Source organism: Vipera berus, assembly GCF_964194415.1.
Source record: "Vipera berus genome assembly, chromosome: 2".
In the NCBI taxonomy this organism is placed as follows: Eukaryota; Metazoa; Chordata; class Lepidosauria; order Squamata; family Viperidae; genus Vipera; species Vipera berus.
In genome coordinates this window covers 135,077,004-135,102,518 of record NC_138203.1, presented here as the reverse complement: position 1 = coordinate 135,102,518, position 25,515 = coordinate 135,077,004, and the positions used below count along the sequence as shown (strand labels likewise).

Here is a 25,515-nt window from a genome sequence, read left to right as displayed (position 1 = left end):
CCCCCACTTCCCCACCCTGGTGACATATATTATGAGCTGCAGTTTGAAACTCATAAGCATAAATCATCTAGTCCTGTTTCTTATGTACAATGTGGATCCCTCCATTCATGAATCTCCATGTCCCACATGCAAACCAACCCACAGAGGGAACACCTTTGGAATCCAGGTAAGGTGGAGAGTAAGACCTGGAGCACCCATGTGGCATGAAGCACAAGCCAAGCATATTCACATTTCCAAAGACAAGTCAGAATTACAGAACTTCCAAACCAAAGCTCTTTCCTTGAATTAGGGCCTTAAAATGTTTACAACACAGTATTAAATACTGAAATAAAAATAAATTTTGATTACTAAAAAAAACAAAAACTGAAAACTAGCAAAAGGGAAGGATATCATATTGTATCCTGAATTTGTTGACACAGAGGGTGAGAAGTTAAGTAGATGGGATGTGTATTTTGAATATTAGATTTTGTGAGGAATGGTGATAGATGAATTAGGAGTATATTAAAAATCTTGGGAATGATAAATATCAAACATTAAATCCAAATGTTAGTGGAAATTGAAAATGAAAAATCTATTAAAGTCATTGATTGTCTAAAAGATTGTATGTTAAAATAACTAGAATATGTGTAAACTAAAAACTATGGATATATGTAAGAAAGTTATTTTCTATGTGATTGATAGGATAAAACTTGTCTTTAAATCTACAAATAGACAGTATATATTAAGGGAAAAAGAGAGAAAATGTTTATGGTAAAAGGTAAGGTAAGGTAAAGGTTCCCCTGCACATGCGTGCTAGTCATTTCCAACTCTAGGGGCCGGTGCTCATCTCCGTTTCAAAGCCGAAGAGCCAGCGCTTGTCCAAGGACGTCTCCGTGGTCATGTGGCCGGCATGACTAGATGCCAAAGGCGCACGGAATGCTGTTACCTTCCCACTGTAGTGGTCCCTATTTTTCTACTTGCATTTTTACGTGCTTTCGAACTGCTAGGTTGGCAGAAGCTGGGATGAGTAACAAGCGCTCACTCTGTTACGCGGCACTCGGGATTCGACCCACCAAACTGCCGACCTTATGATCGACAGCATCCTAACCCACTGTAGCAATCTGAAATCTGTACTAATGATATCTGTATTTAATTGAATTACTACTACTCAGCCATCACATTGCTTTTCAAATATGTGAATGTAATATTAGAAAATCAATAAAATTAGTAAAAAAATATTTACAAGACAATCGCTGACTAGTCAGATGTTTAAAAAGGCATCATGCATAGCTATGGTTTGGTTTTACATCAGATATAGTTTGTGGACACCTGACCCACTTAGAACCAGTCCCCCTAAAAACCACCAGACACACCTGCTCTCCTCTCCTTCCAGCAGTTTCCTGTACATGGCAATTTCGATGTCCAGACCAAGCTTGACATTCAGCAGATCTTGGTACTCTTTCAGGAGGCGAGCCAATTCTTCCTTGTCTTTCGCCAAGGCACATTCCAAGTCATGCAGTTTTTGCTTAGCATCTCGGAGTGCCAGTTCACCACGTTGCTCAGCCTCAGCAATGTCAGACTGAAATTTAGCAACCTGCAAGGCAAAGGAGAAAACAAACAGCTCTAGTTGCCACCGTGATCACCTTTTTAAATCTTTATTGATGAAGTATTTTATCATGCTGAGATTCTATTTTGGGGGAAATTTTCCAGTGGCTTCGATCAATAGTTCTGAGTTTTTCTCTTTGCACTAAATAAATGCATAACTTAAAACCCATCATAAATAACAGTATACTTCTGCACTATCACTTGCGTGGTAGCAGCTAGAGATGTCCAGATCAGAAAAATAATTAATCTATGTAAGCGTTCTGAGTTCATTGCGTTGTTTTATTTCACTTTAAAAAAAGATCCATTAAAACTTACCCTTTCATTCAGCTGTCCAAATGCAAGAGTATTTCAATATAATTACCTCTAATTACATTTTAACATAAATGATCTTAAGATAATATCAATCTCTACTATTAATTTCCATGATGTCATTCTTTGTTAACTTACATTTCCTCAGTGTAGGCTTTTAAAATATAAGTTCCCCAGTGTATACTATTTTTCTTCAGTCAACTTATTTCAGAAACATATTTTCTATACAATATAGCTTTTGCTTTTTTTAAAAAAAGTGGACTTTGGATCTGAGAAATGACTATATGTTAAAAGGAGTCTGCCTTGGTGGCAGAATGCCAAGTATGGAAACACTGTTAGTGATCAAATCAAATGACTTCCTTGTTAGTCCTAGGAATTTGGTGGTTCATTGTTGATGCTCAGCAATGGTAAAGGGTCCAGCACTCTGTCTGAATATTACAGACTTTTTTATTCTCTTGTTCCAGGCCTTAGCCCAGATGCTCAATCCAATTTTTAAAAATGTATCATTACTTTTTATTTATTTGAATACATAAGCTGCCAACTCTAATGGTTTCCAAATTTCTGTCCAGCCAAGCCCTGAAATAAATGTAAAATCCTCTGATGCATTTTTTTTTGCTGTCATTCCTTTCTGAAGCACCATCAACATATAATGGAGATAGAGAGCTAAATCATTTTACACTGCACTTTTTAAATTAAAAGATAAAGGTTTCCCCGCACATGCCTGCTAGTCGTTTCCAACTCTAGGGGCCGGTGCTCATCTCCGTTTCAAAGCCGAAGAGCCAGCGCTTGTCCAAGGACGTCTCCGTGGTCATGTGGCCGGCATGACTAGATGCCAAAGGCACACGGAACGCTGTTACATTCCCACCGTAGTGGTCCCTATTTTTCTACTTGCATTTTTACGTGCTTTCGAACTGCTAGGTTGGCAGAAGCTGGGACGAGTAACAGGCACTCACTCTGTTACACGGCACTCGGGATTCGACCCGCCAAACTGCCGACCTTCTGATCGACAAGCTCAGCGTCCTAACCCACTGAGCCACCGTGTCCCTACTTTTTTAATTACCATTCCTTTAAAACATGGAACCCTTACTATGATCCCTTTTGCTGTTCAATTTTGAGATTGTGAACTAGGATGCTTTCTTTCCCTTATTTCTCCAAGTATGATGCTGATTTGCTTGTACTACCTCTGAGTTGATGGGAGAGTTTTAAGACACTTCCTTATATCAAGGCAGATCAAGCATCTCTTCAGAAGGCCTTTTCCAGCCATAGTATGCTAGACCTGATGTAGAATTTTTTTGTGAATGGGCTTACTTTGTTTAACAATCTCCTAATGCCCTTCAGCAATCTACAAGGCATCAGCATGGAAAAGACATATCCTAGAAGCTCTTTTGAGCCTTTTGTAGCAAGGCTTAACTTGTCCACGAAGATTCTCAGTTGTCCAGGTCATGGTTGTCCCAAAGCTGTTTTTTTTCTCTCTCAAAAGGAACCTAGACTTTCTTTGTTTTTCCTTGAAGACATTTCATTTCTCATCCAAAATCGTCTTCAAGAAAAAACAAAGAAAGTCCAGGTTCCTTTTGAGGGGAAAAAAAGCACATTTGAGAAAAGGCTTGACTTATTGCTCCCTCCCCAGTCCCAAACAATGACTATGGACCCTGATTGAGGCTGGGGGACAAGCCTCATAACCATAAAGGATCTCTGTGAAAAAATTCTTTATCTGTATGGTGCATAAATATATGTATCAAAACAGATTCTTTTCGGCTACATGCATCAACACTTGAGCTTCCCACTTGCCTCATGTTCTCCCCATGAACCACTGGAGAGCAGTTTAAAATTGTTAAGAGGCTAAGAACGAGGAACACAGTTGAACCATTGGCTCATCCAGTTCCATTGCTGACAATGACAAATAACAGATCTTTCAGATTTTTAAACAGATTCTTCAGCCCTACTGAAGATTCCTAAGACATTATTCCTGCCAAACCCATCTTCTTCCATGAACTACAGCCCTTTCTTGGTACACAGCCTTTCCTTTTCAACCACTGATTCAGTGCAGAAAAGATTCTATCCCCAAACCAATGTAACTCACATTGCAACACCCATTCCATTTTGCTACCCTAGCCAACAATGTCACACCTGGACTTACACAAAGGTAATGCAATTCATCTTGTGTATAAGAGAGCTTCAGCTACGATGATGCAACAAGATATGTGGAGCTGTTGTTCAAATCTTAAAATGTTGAGAGATGGGGAAAATAACTTTAAAGGAGTTTGGCAGGTTTCAGTGAAACGTGTTAAATTACTGAGTCAGAATGTTATCTGTCTGAGAAAGAGAAATGCTTCAAGATCTTAAATCAAATGATTAAAAAAAACCAGGCATTTAAAATAAATGATTTAAGAAATAGGCACCTCGTGTCCTAGAATAAGATTTTGCACAAGCTCTGACTAAGAGGTTCTTTCCCTTTGTAGAGGTAAATTCAACACTCATATAGTGACCTAGATCTCCCAAGAAGATCAAATTATAATCCTTCCCTCCACATTCCATACCTGCTTCTTGACATGCTCAATTTCTGAATGCAGTCTCTGGATATTCCTAGTCAACTCTTGAATCTCCTGCCTGGTGTTGCGCAGATTGTCCCCATGCCGTCCTGCTGTGTTCTGCAGAGCTTCATACTGTAGGGCAGAAAAAGTGTAATTTTCCATTCTGCTAAATCCGCTCAGTGGATGACAATGGAAGCAGAATAGCTCAGGGATGGCAAAGGATGGCCCAACCAACATTCCTAAATTACAATTTCCAGCAGGCCCAAACAGCACAGTTAATGGCAAAGGACGCTTGAAGTTGTAGCTTAGCCACATCCAAAGAGCCATGGCTTTCACACTTTATATCGATGTGACATCAGATTAATTATCATGGTTCCCAGAAAGGGTTTTCCAAAGCTTTGTGCATATTGACTCCATACTTAAAATCTTAGGGCCAAGATGCAAAACCTGCTAAATCATTTTAAGTCATATTGCAATTAGCTGCATCTGCGCATGGTTGAAGAGTCTATACAAATGATGTATCAACATCTGTCATGGATAATTAAGGACTATTTTGCCTCAGATAACTGCTTTTTGTCACATTGTTCAGAAAATGAAGAGGCTTAAAAACCTAAAAAGATTGACTGAAATAGCAGAGAAATTAGATTCTGAAGAAAGGGTCCTCACAACTCACTATTCATTTCTAGACTGTGTGTCAGAACTGAGATTGGGCATCTTTAGGACTGACTGCTTGCTCACTAGTCAGATTTTGGGGCCTCATCACCTCCCACTTCCCTCAGTCTAGCCTCTTTCAAGATGAGGCAAGACTGCATTTCCCAGAATCCCTAGCTAGTACAGCTGAGAACCTACGAGAACCTACAGGTTTCGTATTCTACAACTTTGGAATGCGCCAGATGGGGGAAAGCTGATCTGTCCTGAGAATATCAATTGTGGCATTTGCTGCCAAGGCTTTCTTCAGAGAATATTGATATTGTACTTTGGTGAGGGAACTACAAATTCAGTTTTAGAAGTCTGTAGAAGAACTAAAGTCCAATTTGCAGAGACCACATGGAGAAAGAGAATAATAATAATAATAATAATAATAATAATAATAATAATAATAATAATAATAATAATAATAATAATAATAATAATAGTAGTAGTAGTAGTAGTAGTAGTAGGAAGAAGAAGAAGAAGAAGAAGAAGAAGAAGAAGAAGAAGAAGAAGAAGAAGAAGAAGAAGAAGAAGAAGAAGAAGAAGAAGAAGAAGAAGAAGAAGAAGAAGAAAAGAAGTTGGAAGGGACCTTGGAGGTCATCAAGTCCAAACCCCTGCTCAGGCAGGAAACCCTATACCATTTCATACAAATGGCTGTCCAGTCTTTTCTTAAAAACTTTTTAAAAAAGAATAGTTTAAATAGTTGCCTCAGCAAATGAGTAGAAGCAGAAAGTCCCTACTACAAGGTTCTGGGATTCTGTAGTTTGAATTCTCAGGAGTTATTGTTTCCTGGAAAAGCATAAGATAAATTAGGGAACTTTATTTCCTTGTCTCAGTGTGATTACTTACTTGGGTGTGATACCAAGACTCAGCCTCAGCTCGGCTACTGCGAGCAATCTCTTCATATTGGCTTCTTACTTCATCGATAATACCTTCCAAATTCAAATGGGTATTATTATCCATGGTCACAACTACTGAGGTATCTTGGCCTCCAGTCTGGTACTGAGAGATTTCCTGTGAAGAATCCAAAAGCATGAGTTAGGTTGGCAATCTACCTCATTCCCTACCTCCCTGCCCCTTCACCATTCATGATTTTTTTTTACTCCCCATAATATGCATTTTTGAATTCATGATTGTATTTAGAGCCTACAGACTCAGAATGAGAGTTAAGATGAAGGCTATTTGAACTCAGGAGCTGGAAGAAGGAATGGTTTCCCTGCTTGCGTAGGCTCCTGTGTGTAGGGTCTCCGGATGCCTTTGAAGGCCTTTGTTTTTAGATGGGTGAAAAAGGAAGAGAAAGTCAGCTATCTCACCATTCTAAGAACATTTGCTGTTGTAATGTGGACATTTGTTGCACTTGTAATCGAAATCACTGAACGGTGTGTCCTTTATAAAATAAGATTCTTTTTTCAAAGAAAGATTGATGATTGACATAAAGACAAATCTGAATTTGGGTCAGTGGGACCTGAAGATACCCTCTTTCTTCTAATTAACCAATAAAACCAAACCATTCCTTACCAAGTCAAAGATTCTTCTCAGGAAGTTAATCTGCTCAGCCAAAGTACGAGCTCTTGTTTCCAAGTTACTCTTGGACAAATAGGCAACGTCCACATCCTACAAGGATCCAGAAGAATGTCAGTGTCAATCTTCAACCAGTCTCATCAGCAGTTGGACCATACCTGAACTCTTTTTAGCAAATCTACCCAAAGAACCCTGTGTGTTCCTATTAAAAGGTAAAGGTAAAGGTTCCCCCGCACATGCGTGCTAGTCATTTCTGACTCTAGGGGCCAGTGCTCATCTCCGTTTCAAAGCCAAAGAGCCAGCGCTTGTCCGAGGACGTCTCTGTGGTCATGTGGCTGGCATGACTAGACGCCAAAGGCGCATGGAACGCTGTTACCTTCCCACCATACTGGTCCCTATTTTTCTACTTGCATTTTTACGTGCTTTCGAACTGCTAAGTTGGCAGAAGCTGGGACGAGTAACAGGCGCTCACTCTGTTACGCGGCACTTGGGATTCGACCCGCCAAACTGCCGACCTTCTGATCGAAAAGCTCTGTGTCCTAACTCACTGAGCCACCGCGTCCCTTGTGTTCCTATTAGGTTGTTTAATTTTAAATCTTCCGCTCTCAATTTTTGAAAGACCACATCAGCAATATGTGATGAAACAATACACTAGAGAATACATATAAGCCGAACCAAATTGCTGTTTCTGTTCTTCATTGACTAATTACAGACAGCAAACCTTTTCAGATCTAATCAGCTTCAACACATGATTTTTTTATAAATGAAGCATTTTTTGATATAAAGCTTTTTATATAAGCGAAGCAATAGGTTTCATGCAAAGCTTATGTGAAGCAGACAAACATAATTTTGCATCTTTTTTACTAATATAAAATGTACTCTAAAAGGATCCATTATGACTTACAGGGAGAACATGTGTGCTGTTCGGGACATATCAGGAGCTACTGAATTTATAAATATGTTCCATATCCTTTTTTTAATGGTTAAGGAGAGAGGATAATAGGCTTTAATTTCGATGTCAAATTTTTACTTTTAGCCAACTCTGAGGACCAAAATTAGTTATTCAACATTTCTAGTTCTCTGAATTTGGCAATGCAGCTTACTAATAACAGACGCAATAAAAAGAGAGGGGGGATAGGTTACTAAATATATACTATACAGTATATAAGAGGAAATAAATTGCAAAACCTACATATTTCAGGGTAATCTTGCTAGTGAATATGCATACTTCTCTAAACAAGAGCAACATGCATCGAAGTATTAGGCATTCACATTTTTGTACAAACTTGACAAAAATCTTATTCTTGACAAACAAAAATCTAGAGCTTTGCTCTTTTCTATTCATGGTTCTGTGTCATTTCAAAATATGTTTTAATATGTCAGGCTTCTTGAATATGGAAAACAAATGCGTTAATTTGTTTTCATAATTTGATAATGTGGCGCTTTTCCATATGCAAAGAGATTCAAATATGGAATGTAATCCTATAACTGCATCATGTAGCATTTTTGACAACAGCATCAGGAACAACAAAAAGATAGGCCTACATTGGGAGGGCATGCAAATTGTTGACCATGGTGACTTAGTTCTTAAAAGTTGGAGAAATCTCAAAGAACGATTCCATTCTGTCCCTAGATCATGCCTTCCACGTTTCTAGCAAACTGCCAGATGTTCATCTCTCACCTTTTTCAGCACAACAAAATCATTCTCAGCTGTTGTGCGCCTGTTGATCTCCTCTTCATACCTAGAAGAAAAAGCAAGGTGAGTTTATTGGTGTATTGATATCTTGACTGCAATCACACATAGACTACAGAAGCCAAGCTAAATACTAAATACAAGAAGCCAAGATAAATAAAAAGCTATCATAATAAACACAGTGAATAGAATGTGAAGAAATTCCTCAAAGAAGCATTAGGAAATTAATTCTCCCACCTTGTTCATGGAACTTCCTACACTGATTGTAATGTTATCCCCTAAACGTATATCTATAATGTTAAACTGCAATATTTATATCCTCCAGGGCTTGGAGCAACACGTCCAAAGAGCATTCTTTGTGGAAAGGTTTCTCAAGAACTGTGATCAGTGGCATTATTGTGATCTGCTGCTTATGTGGGGGACAGACTATGGCCAGTCTGCAAGTGCCAAGAACGGAAAGAGACACTTGTTTCTAAGGTTCTCACTTGTTCTTGTAGTCTTCCACATAATGTTGCATACTCTGGAGCTCTGTTGACAGCTGCCCTTTCTGGCTGCGGATATTTTCAATCTGACTCCTCAAGCTATTCAGGAACTGCTGGAACTGGGCATCCAGATTCATAGTTGGGCCAAGGCCTTGTGACTGTCGTTGGAGGATCTGCCATTTGGTTTGCAATACCTTGTTCTGTTGCTCCAGAAAGCGAACCTATTAAAAGAAATTACTTGAGGAAGTTGCCATCACAACACATTGGGATAACCAGGGCTTTTTTTGTCATAGAATGCTCAGAACGGAGTTCCGGCACCTTTTTTGGATGGAACCTTGTAGGGTAGGCAAGGCGGGTTGTATGACATGTGTGAGTTCCAGCACCTTTTTCTTTTACAAAAAAAGCACTGGGGATAACTGTAGGAATGATTAAAAGCAAAGTTGGGCCCTTCCAGCTAAATGAAGAGACAGGAGCAAACTCATCACATTCCCTTCTCTAGTTTACTCTTTTCTTTGCAAAATCGAAACTCTGATTATCTGGGAATGAGATGAAGATCTAAAGGACACAAGCATTTTGAGAATTTCATGAATCTCGTTGGACTTCCTTCAGCTGCCAGTGGAAATCAACGGAGGGCTTGTTCTATTTCCTTCAAACTCTATTCTGACCCAGGCACTTTACAAGAGCCAATGTGGTTAGTTGTGATGAGCAACAATATTACAGGCAGGCCCATCCAAGAAATGCAAATGCTGCCCCTTTTTTAATACAGTTAATGGACACAAACATTTTTGAGTAACAAGGCATCATTGTTTGAAAAGCTTGTGATAGTTTTTAGGTTTGGCACTTGCACTGAGCCATTTTTAATCCTTGGCATCTCCGGTTACCATATAGGTAGGAGGGTTTGGAGGCCAACAATTGATTTAGCCATTACAAAATATAGTTTAAAAAAGATGTATGAAAATGTTCAGCATATACAGTATAAGGCAATCAGTTACAGTTTGTCTTATAAATTCCACACATGCTAGTTTTTAGAAGTGGCAGCCATTTCTGTTACCCTGAAATCACTTTGAAAATCTGCCTGCTAATGAACACCCTAACTGTTTTTTTCTGTTTTTCTAGATTTTACCAGCCAGTTGCTTCTATTCATCACTAAACATCCACCCCCAAGAAGCCAACAAACAGAAGCATTTTAAATAGTTACTAGGAGTCTTTTTAGGTCTCAAGATATCAAAATTTCTTAGAATATTCTATCTAATTTCCAAATAAAGAGGATTAGTAAATGAATCCACATCAGGAACTTTAGACATTACTAGATTGTTAAGCACAAATTGCATCAAGTTTTATCAGTTGACATGCATTCCATGACATCAATCAAAAATGTAACACTCTCTGTTCTGTTAACCTACCTTGTCGATGAAGGAAGCAAACTGGTTGTTGAGGACTTTGATCTGCTCTTTCTCATGATTTTTTACTTGCTGTATTTGGGGGTCAATTTCTACCCGGACCGGTTGCAGAAGATTTGGATCCACTTGGACACTGCCAATACCTCCAGATCCAAGGCCACCAACTCCTCTACCACCAAACCCACCTCCTATTCCTCCGTAACCACCCCCTATTCCTCCGTAACCACCCCCTACTCCTCCATAACCACCCCCTACTCCTCCATAACCACCCCCTACTCCTCCATAGCCACCCCCTATTCCTCCATAGCCACCCCCTATTCCACCATACCCACTACCATATCCCCCACAGATGCCTCCTCCATAGCCAGATCCATAGGAAATCCTTGTAACTCCACCATAGTTATGGAGGCTCCTGCTACCATATTGGCCTCTCATACCGCCACCATATCCTCTGCATGAAGAATAGCTATGTCTGATTCCACCTCCGGTGCCACCACCAAAAGCAGAGCATGAGCTGTAGCCCCTTCTGCTCCCCTTGGAGCCTTGGCAGATGGTCTGGAAAGACATTGCTGTGTTCAAGTCAAGGGAGCAACAGAGAGAATGAAGAGGCCTAGTAGCAGTTGGGGCAAAGTTTAAAATAAAGGAGTAGCTGGAGAGTGCTGAGCCCAAAGAAAGCCAAATCCCTCTGGATCCAGAGATGGAATCAGCCTCCCTTTTATATATTCCAGGGAGGTGTTGGATTTGATTTTGCATGGGCGGGAAAGAGGATATCATTATATTGTGTTCGTGGCTTGGTGTGGTTGACAGATCTTCATCTCCAGTTTACCAAATATTGACTCTACCCATCAGCACAGCCCTTCTTACCAAAAGAAAAAAGGGAAGACAAAGATGAGGAGGAGGACCAGCAATCGTGCAATATATTCAGTGACTAAGATGTCTTTAGCTTGATTATTGTAGCTGATGAGTAGACCTGACACAGAGCAATCCCTTTCATTCTCAATGGCAGCAGTATCAGCATCCCCATCTGCTTTTCAAATTGCAGAGTCCCAGGGCAGGCAGCTGCTGTGCAGACTGTCAAGAAATAGCTCGGCTTTCACAATTCCCAAAGCACGCCCGCAATTACAGCCTGAGTATGTCTCGATGTGGAAAATTGCCCATGGCACCCTAAGAGTGGTTTATCAACTTGCAATTCATGGAGCATCAACATCGCCTCAGCAAATTGTTATTAGAAAACTGCTTTGCTGGATAGGAGAAAGAGAGTGTGTGTGTGCAGTGCTTTTTCAGAGGCAATCCTTACAGCTTTGTACCGGGAGCATCAAGGATCTAGCTTCAGTACAATCTGAATCCTAGGTGGGGAAAGCTGGCTTGTGAAAGATGAAGATCAGCTGCTGATAAAGAAGAAATGAGCACATCTGGGTGACATGGAATGGTAAAAGCAATGGAGGCCTCCAAGTGCCTACTTTCTTGCACAGAGATAGGCAAAGGGGAATGACAAAGAACTGTCAGGTTAAGCAAAAGCAATGAAAGGATAACTTAGAAAGTGATTATTTGTGGCACCAGTTGTTCTGCCTTGTTTGCAGTGAAGTAGCTAAATCTGCTTTTCCCTCTGCTTCTCTCTTGAAGCAAGCCTTGCATATGAGTGGGCAAGCACTCTGAGTCATTTGAGCCAGCAAATATAAAAGAAGAACCCAAGGTAGGGAAATAGTTTAGACAGAGTGGGTCAGAGAGGGACAAAAAAAAGTCTGCAAATGGTACAGACCGTGGTGTGCTGAAGCCATCTTGTGCCAGCTTAAAAGTAAAGGTAAAGGTTCCCCCGCATGTGCGTGCTAGTCGTTTCCGACTCTAGGAGCCGGTGCTCATCTCTGTTTCAAAGCCGAAGAGCCAGCGCTTGTCCGAGGATGTTTCCGTGGTCATGTGGCCGGCATGACTAGATGCCAAAGGCGCACAGAGCGCTGTTACCTTCCCACCGTAGTGGTCCCTATTTTTCTACTTGCATTTTTATGTGCTTTAGAACTGCTAGGTTGGCAGAAGCTGGGACGAGTAACAGGCGCTCACTCTGCTACGCGGCACTAGGGATTTGACCCGCCAAACTGCCGACCTTCTGATCGACAAGTTCAGCGTCCTAACCCACTGAGCCACCGCGTCCCTGTGCCAGCTTGCAAAGAGCCAATTGTTAAATTTTCAGGAATTTTGCAAGCCAGTTGAGAGCAGAGCTGATGGCTATTGTGTAGCAACACCATGGTGGCATTTTGATTCAGTAATGTCAGTGAGGATTGGAGACACTGAAGGAGCTCAACAGAGGAAGGAAATGCCTTGAACAGCTCTTCCTCTTTACGACCAATTTGGAAAAGCCAGTTGTTAAACATCACTGGGTAGAGATGGCACCACAAACTTTTGATCCAGATTGCTATTGACCCATAGGGACATTGGACTTATCCTCAGAATAATGACTTCAACCTGACGAAAACTATGATGAAATGTGTGTATTGTTATTATGAAATTAATTCACCAAGAAGATGCTGTCTAAGCTATACCAGGCTGTTATCATTTACTTGATATTTATATATTCTATAAATAATAGCTGGAGCCATGTGGTGTTTTCCTTTTTTTTCCTTCTTCCTTTTTCATTTTAAAAAAATGTATGATTAAAACAAATGACCAAATAATATATAAGTATCCTCCTCCTCATCTCATCAATCCTGTTTTAAAATCCACTTCAATTTAAACCTGCTTCGGCTTAACTACCATGCACTTGAACATTATTACCCAAGACCAAGTTTGAGCACTAATTTTAGCACAGTAATTATAACACTACACCAATCATTTTAATATCAAAGGAATTGCCCCTGGAAGTATCTCCTTTACCTGAGCAGAAGTACCACTGGTACATCAGAACACTGTACCTAAAAGTATGAGGTAAAGTCTTTTCTGAGTCAAATATGGGTCCTGATATTTTAAGCGACACGCCCTTCTGGTTTTCTTGGCAACCAGATGGAAGTGGTTTACTATTGCTTTCTTCTGTGATGCTTTTCAACATCCTAGTCTAGCTAAGGTTTGGTATGTCTTGGTATCTCAACCATATACGAAGCGATGAGGGACTGCTTAGCTTTTGGAAGTCAGCCAAGGTTGCCTATGGGCTGCTCGACAAAAATAGAATAGTATACAAATGGATATATATTTTTAAAAACCACAGGGAAACGTAGGTTTTTTTCTCAGGGAAGAAAAGTAGCATTTAAAAAACATTTGCTGATAACAACTTCTTACTTACAGCGCGAATCTTATAACATCCCATGTAATACTGTAAGTTGCTCTAAAAGACAAGAGAGAGGTAGTCCTCGAGTTACGACCACAACTGAGCCCAAAATGTATGTTGCTAAGTGAAACATTTCTTAAGTGAGTTTTGCCCCATTTTATGACTTTTCTCGCCAGCGTTGTTAAGTGAATCATTGTTTTTGTTAAGTTAGTAACATGGTTGTTAAGTCAATCCGGATTCCCCACTGATTTTGCTGGTCTGAAGGTCGTAAAAGCTGATCACGTGACCCCAGGACACTGCAACCGTCGTAAAGATGAACCAGTTGCCAAGCATCTGAATTTTGATCATGTGACCAGGGGGATGCTGCAACAGTCGTTAGGGGTGAAAAACAGCCATAAGTCACTTCTTTCAGTGCCATTGTAATTTTGATTAGTCACTAAATGAACTGTTGTAAGTCGAGGACTATCTGTATGACATAGCCATTGCCTCAATAGCCAATAAAGGGCTGGGTTTAGCCTGTAACAGAATAAGGCCCGCCGGTTCAAAACAACAGGAACACTTTGGGTGACATAAGGTGGTAAAGAATACTTTAAATACAAGCAAGGGGGAGAAAACAGGATCCTGAGTTTGCACTTGAGATGGGAGTGAGGTGAGTACAGAGAGACACACCATTTGTTCCTGTCTTTCAAAAATATCTGCTGGTTCTCCCAACAAGTGCAGGTAAGTCTTGAGTCTCCGTTTATCGGCCCATGTCCAGCCTATGATTCTGCCTGAGTTCAAAGTGGCAGTTGGCTCAACTGAGCTCGATAAAAAGAAAGCCCGAGTAACTTCTCCCAACAGCTTTAGTGTGATGCTGAAAGTGATGTCCACAACTTCAGCAGAATAATAATCCATTAGAATTGGGATGGGACCTCCACATCCCATTTCTTCCAAGAAGACCACAACCAAAGTTACTGAAAGCTACTGAAAAGCCAAAAGAAAAAAAGCTGGCATTTATCCAGCTTTCACCCAATGCAATTCAACCTGCCTCCAGAAGTGGTGAATGCTCCAACACTGGAAGTTTTTAAGAAGAGACTGGACAGCCATTTGTCTGAAATGGTATAGAATTTTCTGCCTTAGCAGGGGGTTGGACTAGATGACCTCCAAGGTCCCTTCCAACTTATTATTATTATTATTATTATTATTATTATTATTATTATTATTATTATTATTATTATTATTATTATTATTATTATTATTTATTTCATGAGACAACTAGCAGCTCTTGTTAGAGAGCCAGCCCCTCTGTCGAGAATTGCACAGCAACTGTCCAAATGAAGTCAGAGACGCTGACACAAGCTTGTAGGTTTATATAAATAAATACATTTAACATTTATATTTGCAGCAGACGAGAACATGATGAGAGAAATCAAAACTACATTTCAAAAATGAGATGAAGGAGAAATTGGTTTCTATATGGTCTGGATTTAATAGTAAGGAAATCTTACATTGATGTTATATGGATTTTATTTTATTTTTTTCCTTACTCTTAGTTTCCTTTTTACTTCTTCCTTTATGTTCAGTTTATATCATTATTGCAACACAGTTTTTTACTATACTTTCAAATATATTATTTTTGTTTATTAAACCCCACTAATATTTTAAGTGATTTGTTGGTTAAATTGCCTGTTTTAAAGTCGACAAATTAGTGGTGTGCTTTTTATTAAAAAGATGTATGGTTGTTATTATTATTATTATTATTATTATTATTATTATTATTATTATTATTATTATTATTATTATTATTATTATTATTATTATTATTATTATCATCATACAGTCAGCCACATATTTAGACTGGACCTGGTATTTTTATCCACCTATCAAGTCCTTCCCAATGACCTGGGATAGACAGATGTCGTTGTTTGATGGTGTTAAAAATATTGTCATAGGATAGAAGCTGTTCCAAATAAAGCTGTCTTTTGCAATTGACTGATGGTGAGAATTAATTATTATAATTAATAATACTTACTAGTGGTTTCTTACAGGTGATGACCAGGCTGAGCCTGAGGGAGGGGTCAAACACGTCATCATCTGGAATCCCTTCACACCCACGAGATTTCAGTCCAGCACACCTTGAATTCCATTGACTTCTATCTACCACCAACTCTCTTTGATGGTTCGTAGTTCTTGTAGAGAGCTTTAGCATGCAATAAACATATATATATATATATGGACCGATCATCATCTCCTGAGGCTGGCCTTCCATTTTGCGGAGTCCCTCACGGGTCGGTCCTCTCGCCTCTCCTGTTCAACATCTATATGAAGCCGCTGGGCGAGATCATTCGTGGTTTTGGGGTGGGGTATCATCAGTACACTGATGATACCCAGCTTTTTATTTCCACCCCAGATCAACTCAGTGATGCCCTCTCCGTGATGTCCCATTGCCTGGAGGCGGTGAGGGTCTGGATGGGGAGGAACAGGCTTTGTCTAAATCCCGACAAGACTGAGTGGCTGTGCGTACCGGCGTCTCGGGTTGTCCATTCTATTCCATCTTTAGCTATAGGGGGTGAGGTGTTACCCCACCCCCGTAGATAGGGCTCGCAACTTGGGTGTCCTCCTTGATTCACAGCTCAGTTTAGAAGATCATATAGGAGCTGTGACCAGGGGGGCTTTTGCCCAGGTTCGCCTGGTGCACCAGTTGCGGCCCTATTTGGACTGATATGCCCTACGTACAGTCACTCATGTGCTCGTGACCTCTCGGATTGACTACTGCAATGCTCTCTACATGGGGCTGCCCTTGAAGTCCACTCGAAGGCTCCAACTGGTGCAGAATGCGGCCGCACGACTGGTGATGGGGGTCTCCCAATACTCCCATGTAACACCTCTGCTCCGCGAGCTGCATTGGCTTCCAGTTGTCTTCTGGGTGAGATTCAAGGTGCTGGTGATGACCTATAAAGCCTTAAATGGCATGGGTCCGGATTATTTATGGGAGCACCTTCTGCCGGCGTCAACCTCCCATCGTCCTGTGTGCTCCCACAGAGAGGGCCTCCTCAGGGTGCCCTTGGTCAGGGAATGCCGACTGGCAGCCCCCAGGGGGAGAGCATTCTCTGTGGGCGCGCCTGCCCTCTGGAACCAACTCCCTATTGAGCTCCGGATGGCTCCTGACCTTCGCTCCTTTCGCCGCAACCTGAAAACTTGGTTATTTGAGCTTGCCGGCCTGGACTGAGGGATTGGGATTTTAAATTTTTTAATTTTAAACTTTTAGAATGTGTTTTACTTATTAGGGCTAATTTAATTTAATTTATTTTAACTTTGTATAGTGTATATTGTATATTGTGTTTTAATTGCCCTGTACACCGCCCCGAGTCCTTCGGGAGAAGGGCGGTATATAAATCCAATAAATAATCATAAATAATAATAATAATAATAATAATAACAACAACAACAACAATAATAATAATAATAATAATAGTAATAAATTCATCTGAACAGCCTAGATTCTTCATTTCCTGGGATTGAACTTACGATTATTATTATAATATTTACCGTTGGTTTTTAAATCTTCTGGAATGAGGTTCTCCCTGAGTAGACTTACCAGATATCTGAACAGACAAATGAAGACATAAACAATTAGAAAGGAGGACAAATGGGGGAGTGAGCACTTTAACTTTCTTGACATCTTGACATTTCTTGACATCTCTGACAAAAGCAAGCATAAATTTCCCACGCTTAAGAACACTAAAGCTTTTAGGATCAATTCTGATTTGGGATTATTTTTTTTCCTAAACTGGTAGAAGCTCTCAGATAAAAAGATATTTTTTCACTATTTTTTTTGTTCACACAACTATGCACACAGAATTTACTTTTTAATATTTTTGCAGTTCTATTTTTATATCCCTTTCACTTTCTAACAAAACAGATCCACATTTCAGGCAGAATGAATTAGCTTGTCACATTCATTTCAAGTACAGTCCAACTTTTCTTCCTTCCTCTTTCCCCACTGAATCTGAAGAAGCAATTAGATCTGAAGCTGAACATTCTTACTGGCTAACAATAATAATAATTTCAAAATGGGAACTGGCCCATTTCACACAAAGATGATTGGGTGGGCAGAAGAAAAACCTTGTCAGCTTATTGTTCTCAAGCCTCTGATTCTACAAGCAGCTGTTTTAAAAGAAAAGTTGGAGATCTGGGCTTGTTTGTAGTCAGCAGAGGCTGACATGGTGATGTGGCTATCCTAAACTTTATCTCTTCCATTTCTGCCCATGTGTATATTGGATTGCCAGAAAACAGATGTGTATTCTCTAGCTATAGCTTTGTTAGAGAAACTTAATTGGAGGAGGGAAGCAGTTCTTTTCCCATTTGTTGAAATTGGACTATTGCATCCAAATGCTGCAGACATACTTCTAATCTAGGATAGGATATTTTCTTCACATTGAATTAAAACCAAGCTATTGGTTCGTTGTCAAGAGTCGAGACAATTCTGTAAGGCAATCAGGCAAGCCTTAGGGAAGGAAGCAACTGCCAAGAGCATTGTTCTCCTCAATGCCTTAAAGACATCCTCCATTTCATCTCAGGCCATCTCTAGCTAAAATTTGTCTGGGTTTTGCAGCCAGTATGTACAGAATTTTGCAATCAAATTAAAACTGTACTTGACTGCAACTCCTGTTCCTTGGCATATAATTGATCTTTGGTGAGCTTCTGATTTTATCATAGAGCTATTTGGCACTTGGAAATTGGAAATGGGACCATGTGTATGTGGCCAGTGATGCAATTAGAGAAGAGCAAGGAGAAGAAAAAGTACTAATAGCAAGGAAGGACAATTAGACCACAGGCTCAGCAATCACAATAGTACAGATACTGGATTCTCTGCCTTTTGGCTAAGATCAAGTGTGCAGATACTGGATTTTTTGCTGATGCCTTCTCATCTATTGTTTTCTGAGAAAGTTTGGTGGTTGAGCCCTTTTGTGTAACCCTAAACCATGCCCCATGATTCAGCCCTAGTTATGCTATAGTATGAGACCTTATTCCTTCTCTACACAATTCAGCCTACACCATTGCTCATCAACTTGAAAAGATGCATTAAAAGCATGTCTGTGCCACTCCCTTAATATTGGTCTCAGCTGCAGTGTAGATAACCAAGCCCTGATAAGCATAGGGCATCTTAGGTGAAGGATTTATGCCTATCTGTGCCCCCTCTTCCCTTGTGGGGTTTGAGAGGGAGCAGAATGGGTCTGTTGCCCCAGTTCCCATTTCAGAGTTCTGCTATAGTGTTGCTGCTATTTTTTTGGTCTGGTTGATTATCAGATCATCGATGGTGTGGTACCTGCTGTGATAGGAACATAACTCCAGGTTTGCCAAGCTAGTGGCTTGGGAGGAATTCCTTGAGGGAAGCAGTATTTCTTACATTTCTATTTGTGGGTGGTTAAGCACTTAATATCAAATTGCAAAATGAAAGTGTCTACCCTTCATTTGGCACTCTCAGCAGATATTGAATCAGATGTGGTGTTATCTTCTCACTTCAAGGGAAACAAAAACTAGCTGCTCACACATTCTCATGCACTTAAATCCACTTGGATCATCCAATGGCAACCTAGGGCATTCTAGAGACACCCCAACACTTGAGCTTTTCGAGAAGAGGAGCTCTATTTTCTGGTAATGTTGTTCAGAGGCCAAATCCTTCCAAACCATGACATAAGCACAGCAGTTCTACCCCACTCCCCTGCCATGATTGGGGGGAAAAAATAGACCACGGGGAAACATTTGGGATTAAGTGGGAGGAATCCTTCCTAATCAAAATCGGCAACCTGCCCAGCCTTAACTTTTTGGATTGTGAGAGGGGACAGTCATATTTCTTATTCTGCAGATGCCATTTTCAGGAGATGAAAGTGCTGAAGAAGGAAAAGAGGGAAATCCTAGGTATGTGATGCAGCAAAGGAACTATCAGCTGAAAATATGATTGCATAAGAGCCACAAAGCATAAGGATCTTTGTTTATGGCTCAGGGTTGAAATGAGGGGTCCTTGGCGTTCCCTGAGCTTAATGGTTTTCTTGCACATGTTTCATTACCCAAACTAGGTAACATCATCGGTGCACTGAGGGTACTACCTAGTTTGGGTAATGAAACCTCTACCAGAAAACAACCAAGCTCAGAAAGCACCAAGGATCCTTCATTATGTTCTTGCAGCACACTGTTCTTGGCGCACAAAGATGATTTACATTAATCCCTGGTTTAATTTGGAACAGATTATGGTCAAATTCCTATGTAGCCTTTCCATGAGAAGACTTAATACTTGAACAAGAAACCCCTTGGTTTCACATGGGAAGCTGCTTCTCTGAAATAGTTTTCCATCAAAATCTAATCACTTTTTTGTCAATTCTGTCAATTCCATATACATGTAACTTCAGAATATCTGTAGAACAAAGGAAATAAAATCTCTGGGGGAGGATTGTCATCTTCTAAAATAAATGAATGCAGCAACTTTAAATGAAACATCATGAACACTGAATTTTGGGCTCATACCACAAATGTTACTCCTGTGGCTTCAGTACTATAGGGCAGTCTGTCTTCCCAGTGCTCTGAAAGGATGGGGTGTCTTTTTTCAATTTTCATAGATTCTGCAGGCTATTAGGTTTAGAATGCAGGGGAAACAAATATAATAAGAGTGCATTGTTGATATCTAACATGATTGCCCAAGATTATAAATTAGTATCCTACTTTTAAAGTAGTCTTTAAAATCAAGTTCAAAACTGTAGTTAAAATAGTTTAAGATTCTAAATATTTTCAATGCCTAAAAGATTATTGAAATTTGGATTATTGTAACAATGTCAGTTACTTTTAGGGACATCTGTACTATGAAGGTGCAGTGATTTTTAGCAAGTTCATTTGCTGTGGACACACCTGATAGACTCATAAAAAATACCAGGAGCCTGAGGAATCTGCCTCCATTTTAGGTCCAGGATCCCGACTATATGGGTCTGAGGTCTCTACTTCTACAGTACAGTTCTCATGACACAAGGCAAGGGTATAAAAAACAGAACACACCAACACAGACTTTACTGAGGCTTTATTGAGATGTAGATAGTCATACAGCCATAAAAGAGAATCAACTCAAAAACCAAAATGAGTAAAGTTTTCAATGCCACAAAGAAAGAAAGAAAAAGAAAGAAGGAAGGAAGGAAAATGGGGCATAATTAGGACAAAGTTGAATCTGTGAAAATTCCACATTTTTTTTTCTTAAATGGTCATGCCCTCAATAAGTGCTTTTTTCCCCCACTGAAATGATAAGGCACTTAACCCTGGCTAGGTGAAACCTATACTTTGTGCGTGATAATCAAAAACTTTTCCATTCTTATCTAAACTTGTTCCAGGCCTTCCTCAGTTGACTATGAAGAAAAAGACCAAGAAAAAAATCCCAGAGTTTTGGAAATAGGGAAATGATTCTCCCTGTCGGGGCAAACGGGATCTATATTCCTATCATTCAACGGTGTGTGTATTGACCAACATAAGGATGCATACTTGACATAAACCTCTATGAAGTGAAAGTGTTATTATGACTGATTCATTCTGATTGATATTTGGGCATGAAAAGTAATAATGAGTCAAGGACAAAGAAGGAAAGATCTAGATATATTTGGAGAAAACAGACACACAGGGGTTGTAAGAGACAAAGTTCTTTTCTCCGAAAGATGCCAAGGTTGGGATGGGTATGTTTGGTGGAGATCATCAGAAGAATGTTTCTTCGATCCAGCACTAGGTTGTCATTGCATCTGTTACTTGTTACTTCCTGCCTGAACTCAGAAAGCTGGAAGAGGAGGTGGTCGTTTTTTTCACAATGGCACTTCCACAGCTAGAGGTATATCCTCCTCCATACCCTCCTCCTACAGAACAAACTCCTCCACCACCTATGCTGCAGGCACCTCTCCCACTTCCAGAACTGAAACCGCCAAAACCACCAGATGATCCTCCAAAGCATACTCCTCCTCCGAATCCACTACCCATTCCTCCACCAGAAGAAGAGCCTATCACAGCTGGAAAAGAGAAAAAAACAAAACACCAAGATTATTACAAGTTCCATTAAAGCAAATGCTTCCCAGTGGTGGTAACAATGGAAACAACCATGATGTTGAATATGGCTGGAAACAGCAAGGAAATTTGATTTGCCCTAGGCAAATTCTTTCCCAGGAGCTTGATGTGAAACTTGACGTCCATGCATGAAGCTCAACTGGCCCCTTTTGATTGTGTTAAAAAAAGGGGGGAGGAGGGGAAACCTCAAACTTGTATCTAGATGTCAGATTTAATATTTTTTAAAATGCACACGTAGACATAAAGTGGCCAAATAGCCATGGTGTAAACATTGTGTTTGTGTGTGAGGGAGTAAGGGAGAGATTCAGCACCATGACCATAAACACACGTGTGCACTGTCCAGAATCGCCTGTGGCGATATAAATGGCTATACAAACAAATAAATAAAATGTTGTATTTGCAGCAAAGATCATTACTAGAATCCATGGCCCACACAACGTTGATAATTTAACTATTGATCCTCTTTATTATTGGTCATGTAGAATGCTAGTGGTTGCATTTCATTAATACATGGAGAGCAGCTAATTCACCACTGCTGCACAACTGCAAAGTTGTGTAGTTAAATTATTACATTAGTTTTGCATTAAATTCCCCTGCAGACTAGACTTATGGGTTTTAGATGAGTATGACAATCATACGATACTCAACAAAAATCAGCTTTGCCATGCACATGAGGGAAAAACAGTTTATTCTGGATTTTTCTTTTAGTTATGAAAAATAGGTTATGAATAAAAACATAAAATTAGTTTTACTTACAGACGCTCACAGCACTTTGGCACTCTCCAGACATTCTGTGAAGGAAAAATGGTATTTATAACATGTTAGTAATGGTTATGTTCAATTGGGTAATTATATAAAATACTAAAAAAATATATGTAATCCATATGAAGAAATCCCTTTAAACTTTGCTAGTACTGTGTACCACAGAACTACAATGAATGTACTATAAACTTGCTTGGTTGTGAAGTTTATAGCTTTTAGGAAATAATTCAAGATTATTATTTCAGTCCTTCCAGTTCAGATAAACATGATATTTATCTCATATTACTCTGAATGACTGACAAAAATATCTAAGTCGTGTGGACAGTCTCACCATGCCAGTATGCTTAAATAAATCCTTATCTGAGTTAGGACATCTACATTTGTAGTATCTATTCCCTGTAAGTCAGTGTTTCTCAACCTCAGATATGTGGACTTTGATTCCCAGAATTCTGGGAGTTGGAATCCAGGCATCTTAAACTTGCTGATGTTGAGAAACAGCTTTAGATTTAGTCTGTTTTTCAACACAATCACCTTGAAGCATTCAAAGGGCTACACTCGGCCGGATTTTTCACAAGAGGAGGACTCAATAAATCTTTCTCTGGGTCTAAAGTTGCATTGATTTCTGAGTAGCATACTGGATCCACACTCCAAAAGGTAACAAATGGGGCCAGGATAAAAAGGAGCATGTGCTAGATTTTGTCATACGTTTTTGTCATTAGCAACAGCAATAGCACTTAGACTTAGATACCAGTACATAGTGCTTTACAACCCTCTCTAAGCGGTTTACAAATGTCAACATATTGCCCCCAACAATCTGGGTCCTCATTTTACCAACCTCGGAAGGATGGAAGGCTGAGTCAACCTTGAGTCAGTCAGGATCGAACTCTTGGCTGTGGGCAGAGTTAGCCTGCAATACTGCATTCTAACCACTGCACCACCACTGCTCTTACATTGTATCTTCATAGGGATTTGGGATACTTGTCCATCTATTACATTTCACCCACCTGCTCTCCTCTCCTTCCAGCAATTTCCTGTAGGTAGCAATTTCAATATCAAGTGCCAACTTAACGTTCATCAGCTCCTGGTACTCCTTCAAGAGACGGGCCATCTCTTCCTTGGCCTTCTGCAAAGCTTCTTCTAGTTCGGAGAGCTTTTCTCTGGCATCTTTGAGTGCCAGCTCACCACGCTCCTCAGCCTCGGCAATAGAAGCCTGCAGCTTCTCACACTGAAAGATAAGACAAGTTATTCTGTAGTAAATAGTAAAGTCAGCAAAAATATTTCTTCCTAAGTCCATTTATTTATTTGTACCCTGCCTTTATTATTTGCACAAATAACTCAAGATGGTGAACGTATTTAATATACTCCTCCTCCTGTTTTCCCCACCACAAAAATCCTGTGAAATGAGTTGGGCTGAGAAAGAATGACTGGCCCAAGGTCAGCCAGCTGGCTTTCATAGTTAAGGTGGGACTTGAACTCATGGTCCCCAACTTTCCAGCCTGGCGCCTTAGCTGTCCATCAGCTACCAACATAAATAAAATACAATTATAATCGTGTCCCTACTTCTCTCTGCCATTTTCTTACAGGCCTGCAGGACACTGGCGCCTTCAGAAAATATACCATAGTGCTACTCCATAGTCCAAGAGGCTTATAGGAGAAAACAAATAGCTAAAATAGGAGATGATGCTTCTAAGGGTCTTTTTTACTGCTACCCAAAGGACATCAGTGCCTCCCACTGATAACTCAATTATCTAAGTTATCGTGCACTAGGAAGCTTATACTGTAGTTTATGGAAAACAAGAACATTGAGGTTGTATCTTCTTGCTTGGCACATTTTTAATTTATATTCTGTTCCCACTGTTGCAATTAAACTATCAGCAACACTGGCTCAGGCTAACTAAATGGTGTTTTACACATTAGGAAATTCTAAAGAAACTTCCCCTTCCTCAAATCCTGCAAAATTCTTCTGGCCTCACCTGCTTCTTCACATTTTCTATTTCAGCTCGCATCCTCTGAATTGTCCGGTTCAGCTCAGCAATCTCAGTCTTGGTATCTCGTAGACTCTCACCATGTCTCCCAGCCGACACCTGCAGCTCTTCATACTAGCATTCCACAAAAAAAAGGGAAGGTCAAAGGTTACATCTGAAAATTTTGGGTAGCAAGGTCCAACTAATTAAGGTTTCCCCAAATGCTGTGATATCGTTACAAAGATGTCTCCCAAAAAAGGGAGGGAAAGGTGTGATTATAGCCAGTGCACTTTTTCAAACAAAGCTTGTCCACATCACAACTTTCTGAAATACTGGCAGATGGATTATTGGCCAATTTGTCCAAAAGACCCTATGGTATTTTAGTCCTTGGCAGCAGAGGGGCATAGATTCAATACACAGCGTCTACAAATAGGAGCTTGTCTCTGAAACTCTGAAAGGTACCCTCAGCTAGATAAACCCATAGACTGATTGACTGAATAATTATGTGTCAGTTGGTGTCAGCTCTTAGCAACCACCTAGATTTTCCCCAAGAGGATGCTTCAGGCCTTTGATAAACCCATGGGCTAATTCAATATAAGGTAGCTTTTAATGTCCACCCACTGTTTACCATGTTTTCTAAGAGTGCACAATTCAGTGGTCAAAGCATTCCAAGAGAGCTTATTCAGATTTATTACATATCACATACCTGTGTCTCAGCTGAGGATTATTCTATATTGGAAAAGCCTGAAAGGAGCAAACATTTTGAAAGCTCACCTTGCCTTGATACCAAGATTCTGCTTCTGCCCGGCTCTTCTGGGCAATGTCCTCATATTGGGCTTTAACCTCAGCAATGATGCTATTCAAGTCCAAGCTCCGGTTGTTGTCCATTTGAAGGACAACAGAGGTATCAGAAACAGATTGTTGCATCTGGTTCAGTTCCTAAAAAGGAAATCCAGTCAGCTTAATTAATCCAACCTGAACATATTAATTTTCCCCAATTTATTTGTTTCTTTATTATATCCTGCTTTTATTGTGTCACTTCAAGGTGGTATACATATTGCTCACTTGTCCCCACAATAACAGTTCTGTCATGTGTATAAGGCTGAGAAGAAGCGATTGGCCCAAAGTCACCTAGCGCAGGGCTGCAATGCACATGCATGTGTGTACGTGTGCACAAGCCCGCTGCTCACATGGCCCGGTTCCCTCTCCCCCCCTTCTGCCACCAAGCCACAAAGGATGGGAGCCACTAGATGTAC

General features: G+C 40.1%; 1 protein-coding gene across 1 annotated transcript in view; it reads right to left on the bottom strand.

Annotated features, from left to right (window-relative positions):
• LOC308662823 (uncharacterized protein) overlaps positions 1-25,515 on the bottom strand; it is a gene marked incomplete at its 3' end in the record, with an annotated part of 32,323 nt that overhangs the window by 653 nt on the left and 6,155 nt on the right. The window contains exons 5-16 of the mRNA XM_081318968.1: positions 25,034-25,198; positions 24,269-24,394; positions 23,300-23,520; positions 22,290-22,324; positions 21,239-21,478; positions 10,217-10,782; positions 8,817-9,034; positions 8,320-8,380; positions 6,636-6,731; positions 5,967-6,131; positions 4,431-4,556; positions 1,353-1,573 (exon numbers count right to left, since the gene is read on the bottom strand). Of these exons, the coding sequence (XP_081175094.1) occupies positions 1,353-1,573; positions 4,431-4,556; positions 5,967-6,131; positions 6,636-6,731; positions 8,320-8,380; positions 8,817-9,034; positions 10,217-10,782; positions 21,239-21,478; positions 22,290-22,324; positions 23,300-23,520; positions 24,269-24,394; positions 25,034-25,198 (2,240 nt within the window). The remainder of the gene's footprint in view (positions 1-1,352; positions 1,574-4,430; positions 4,557-5,966; positions 6,132-6,635; positions 6,732-8,319; positions 8,381-8,816; positions 9,035-10,216; positions 10,783-21,238; positions 21,479-22,289; positions 22,325-23,299; positions 23,521-24,268; positions 24,395-25,033; positions 25,199-25,515) is intronic.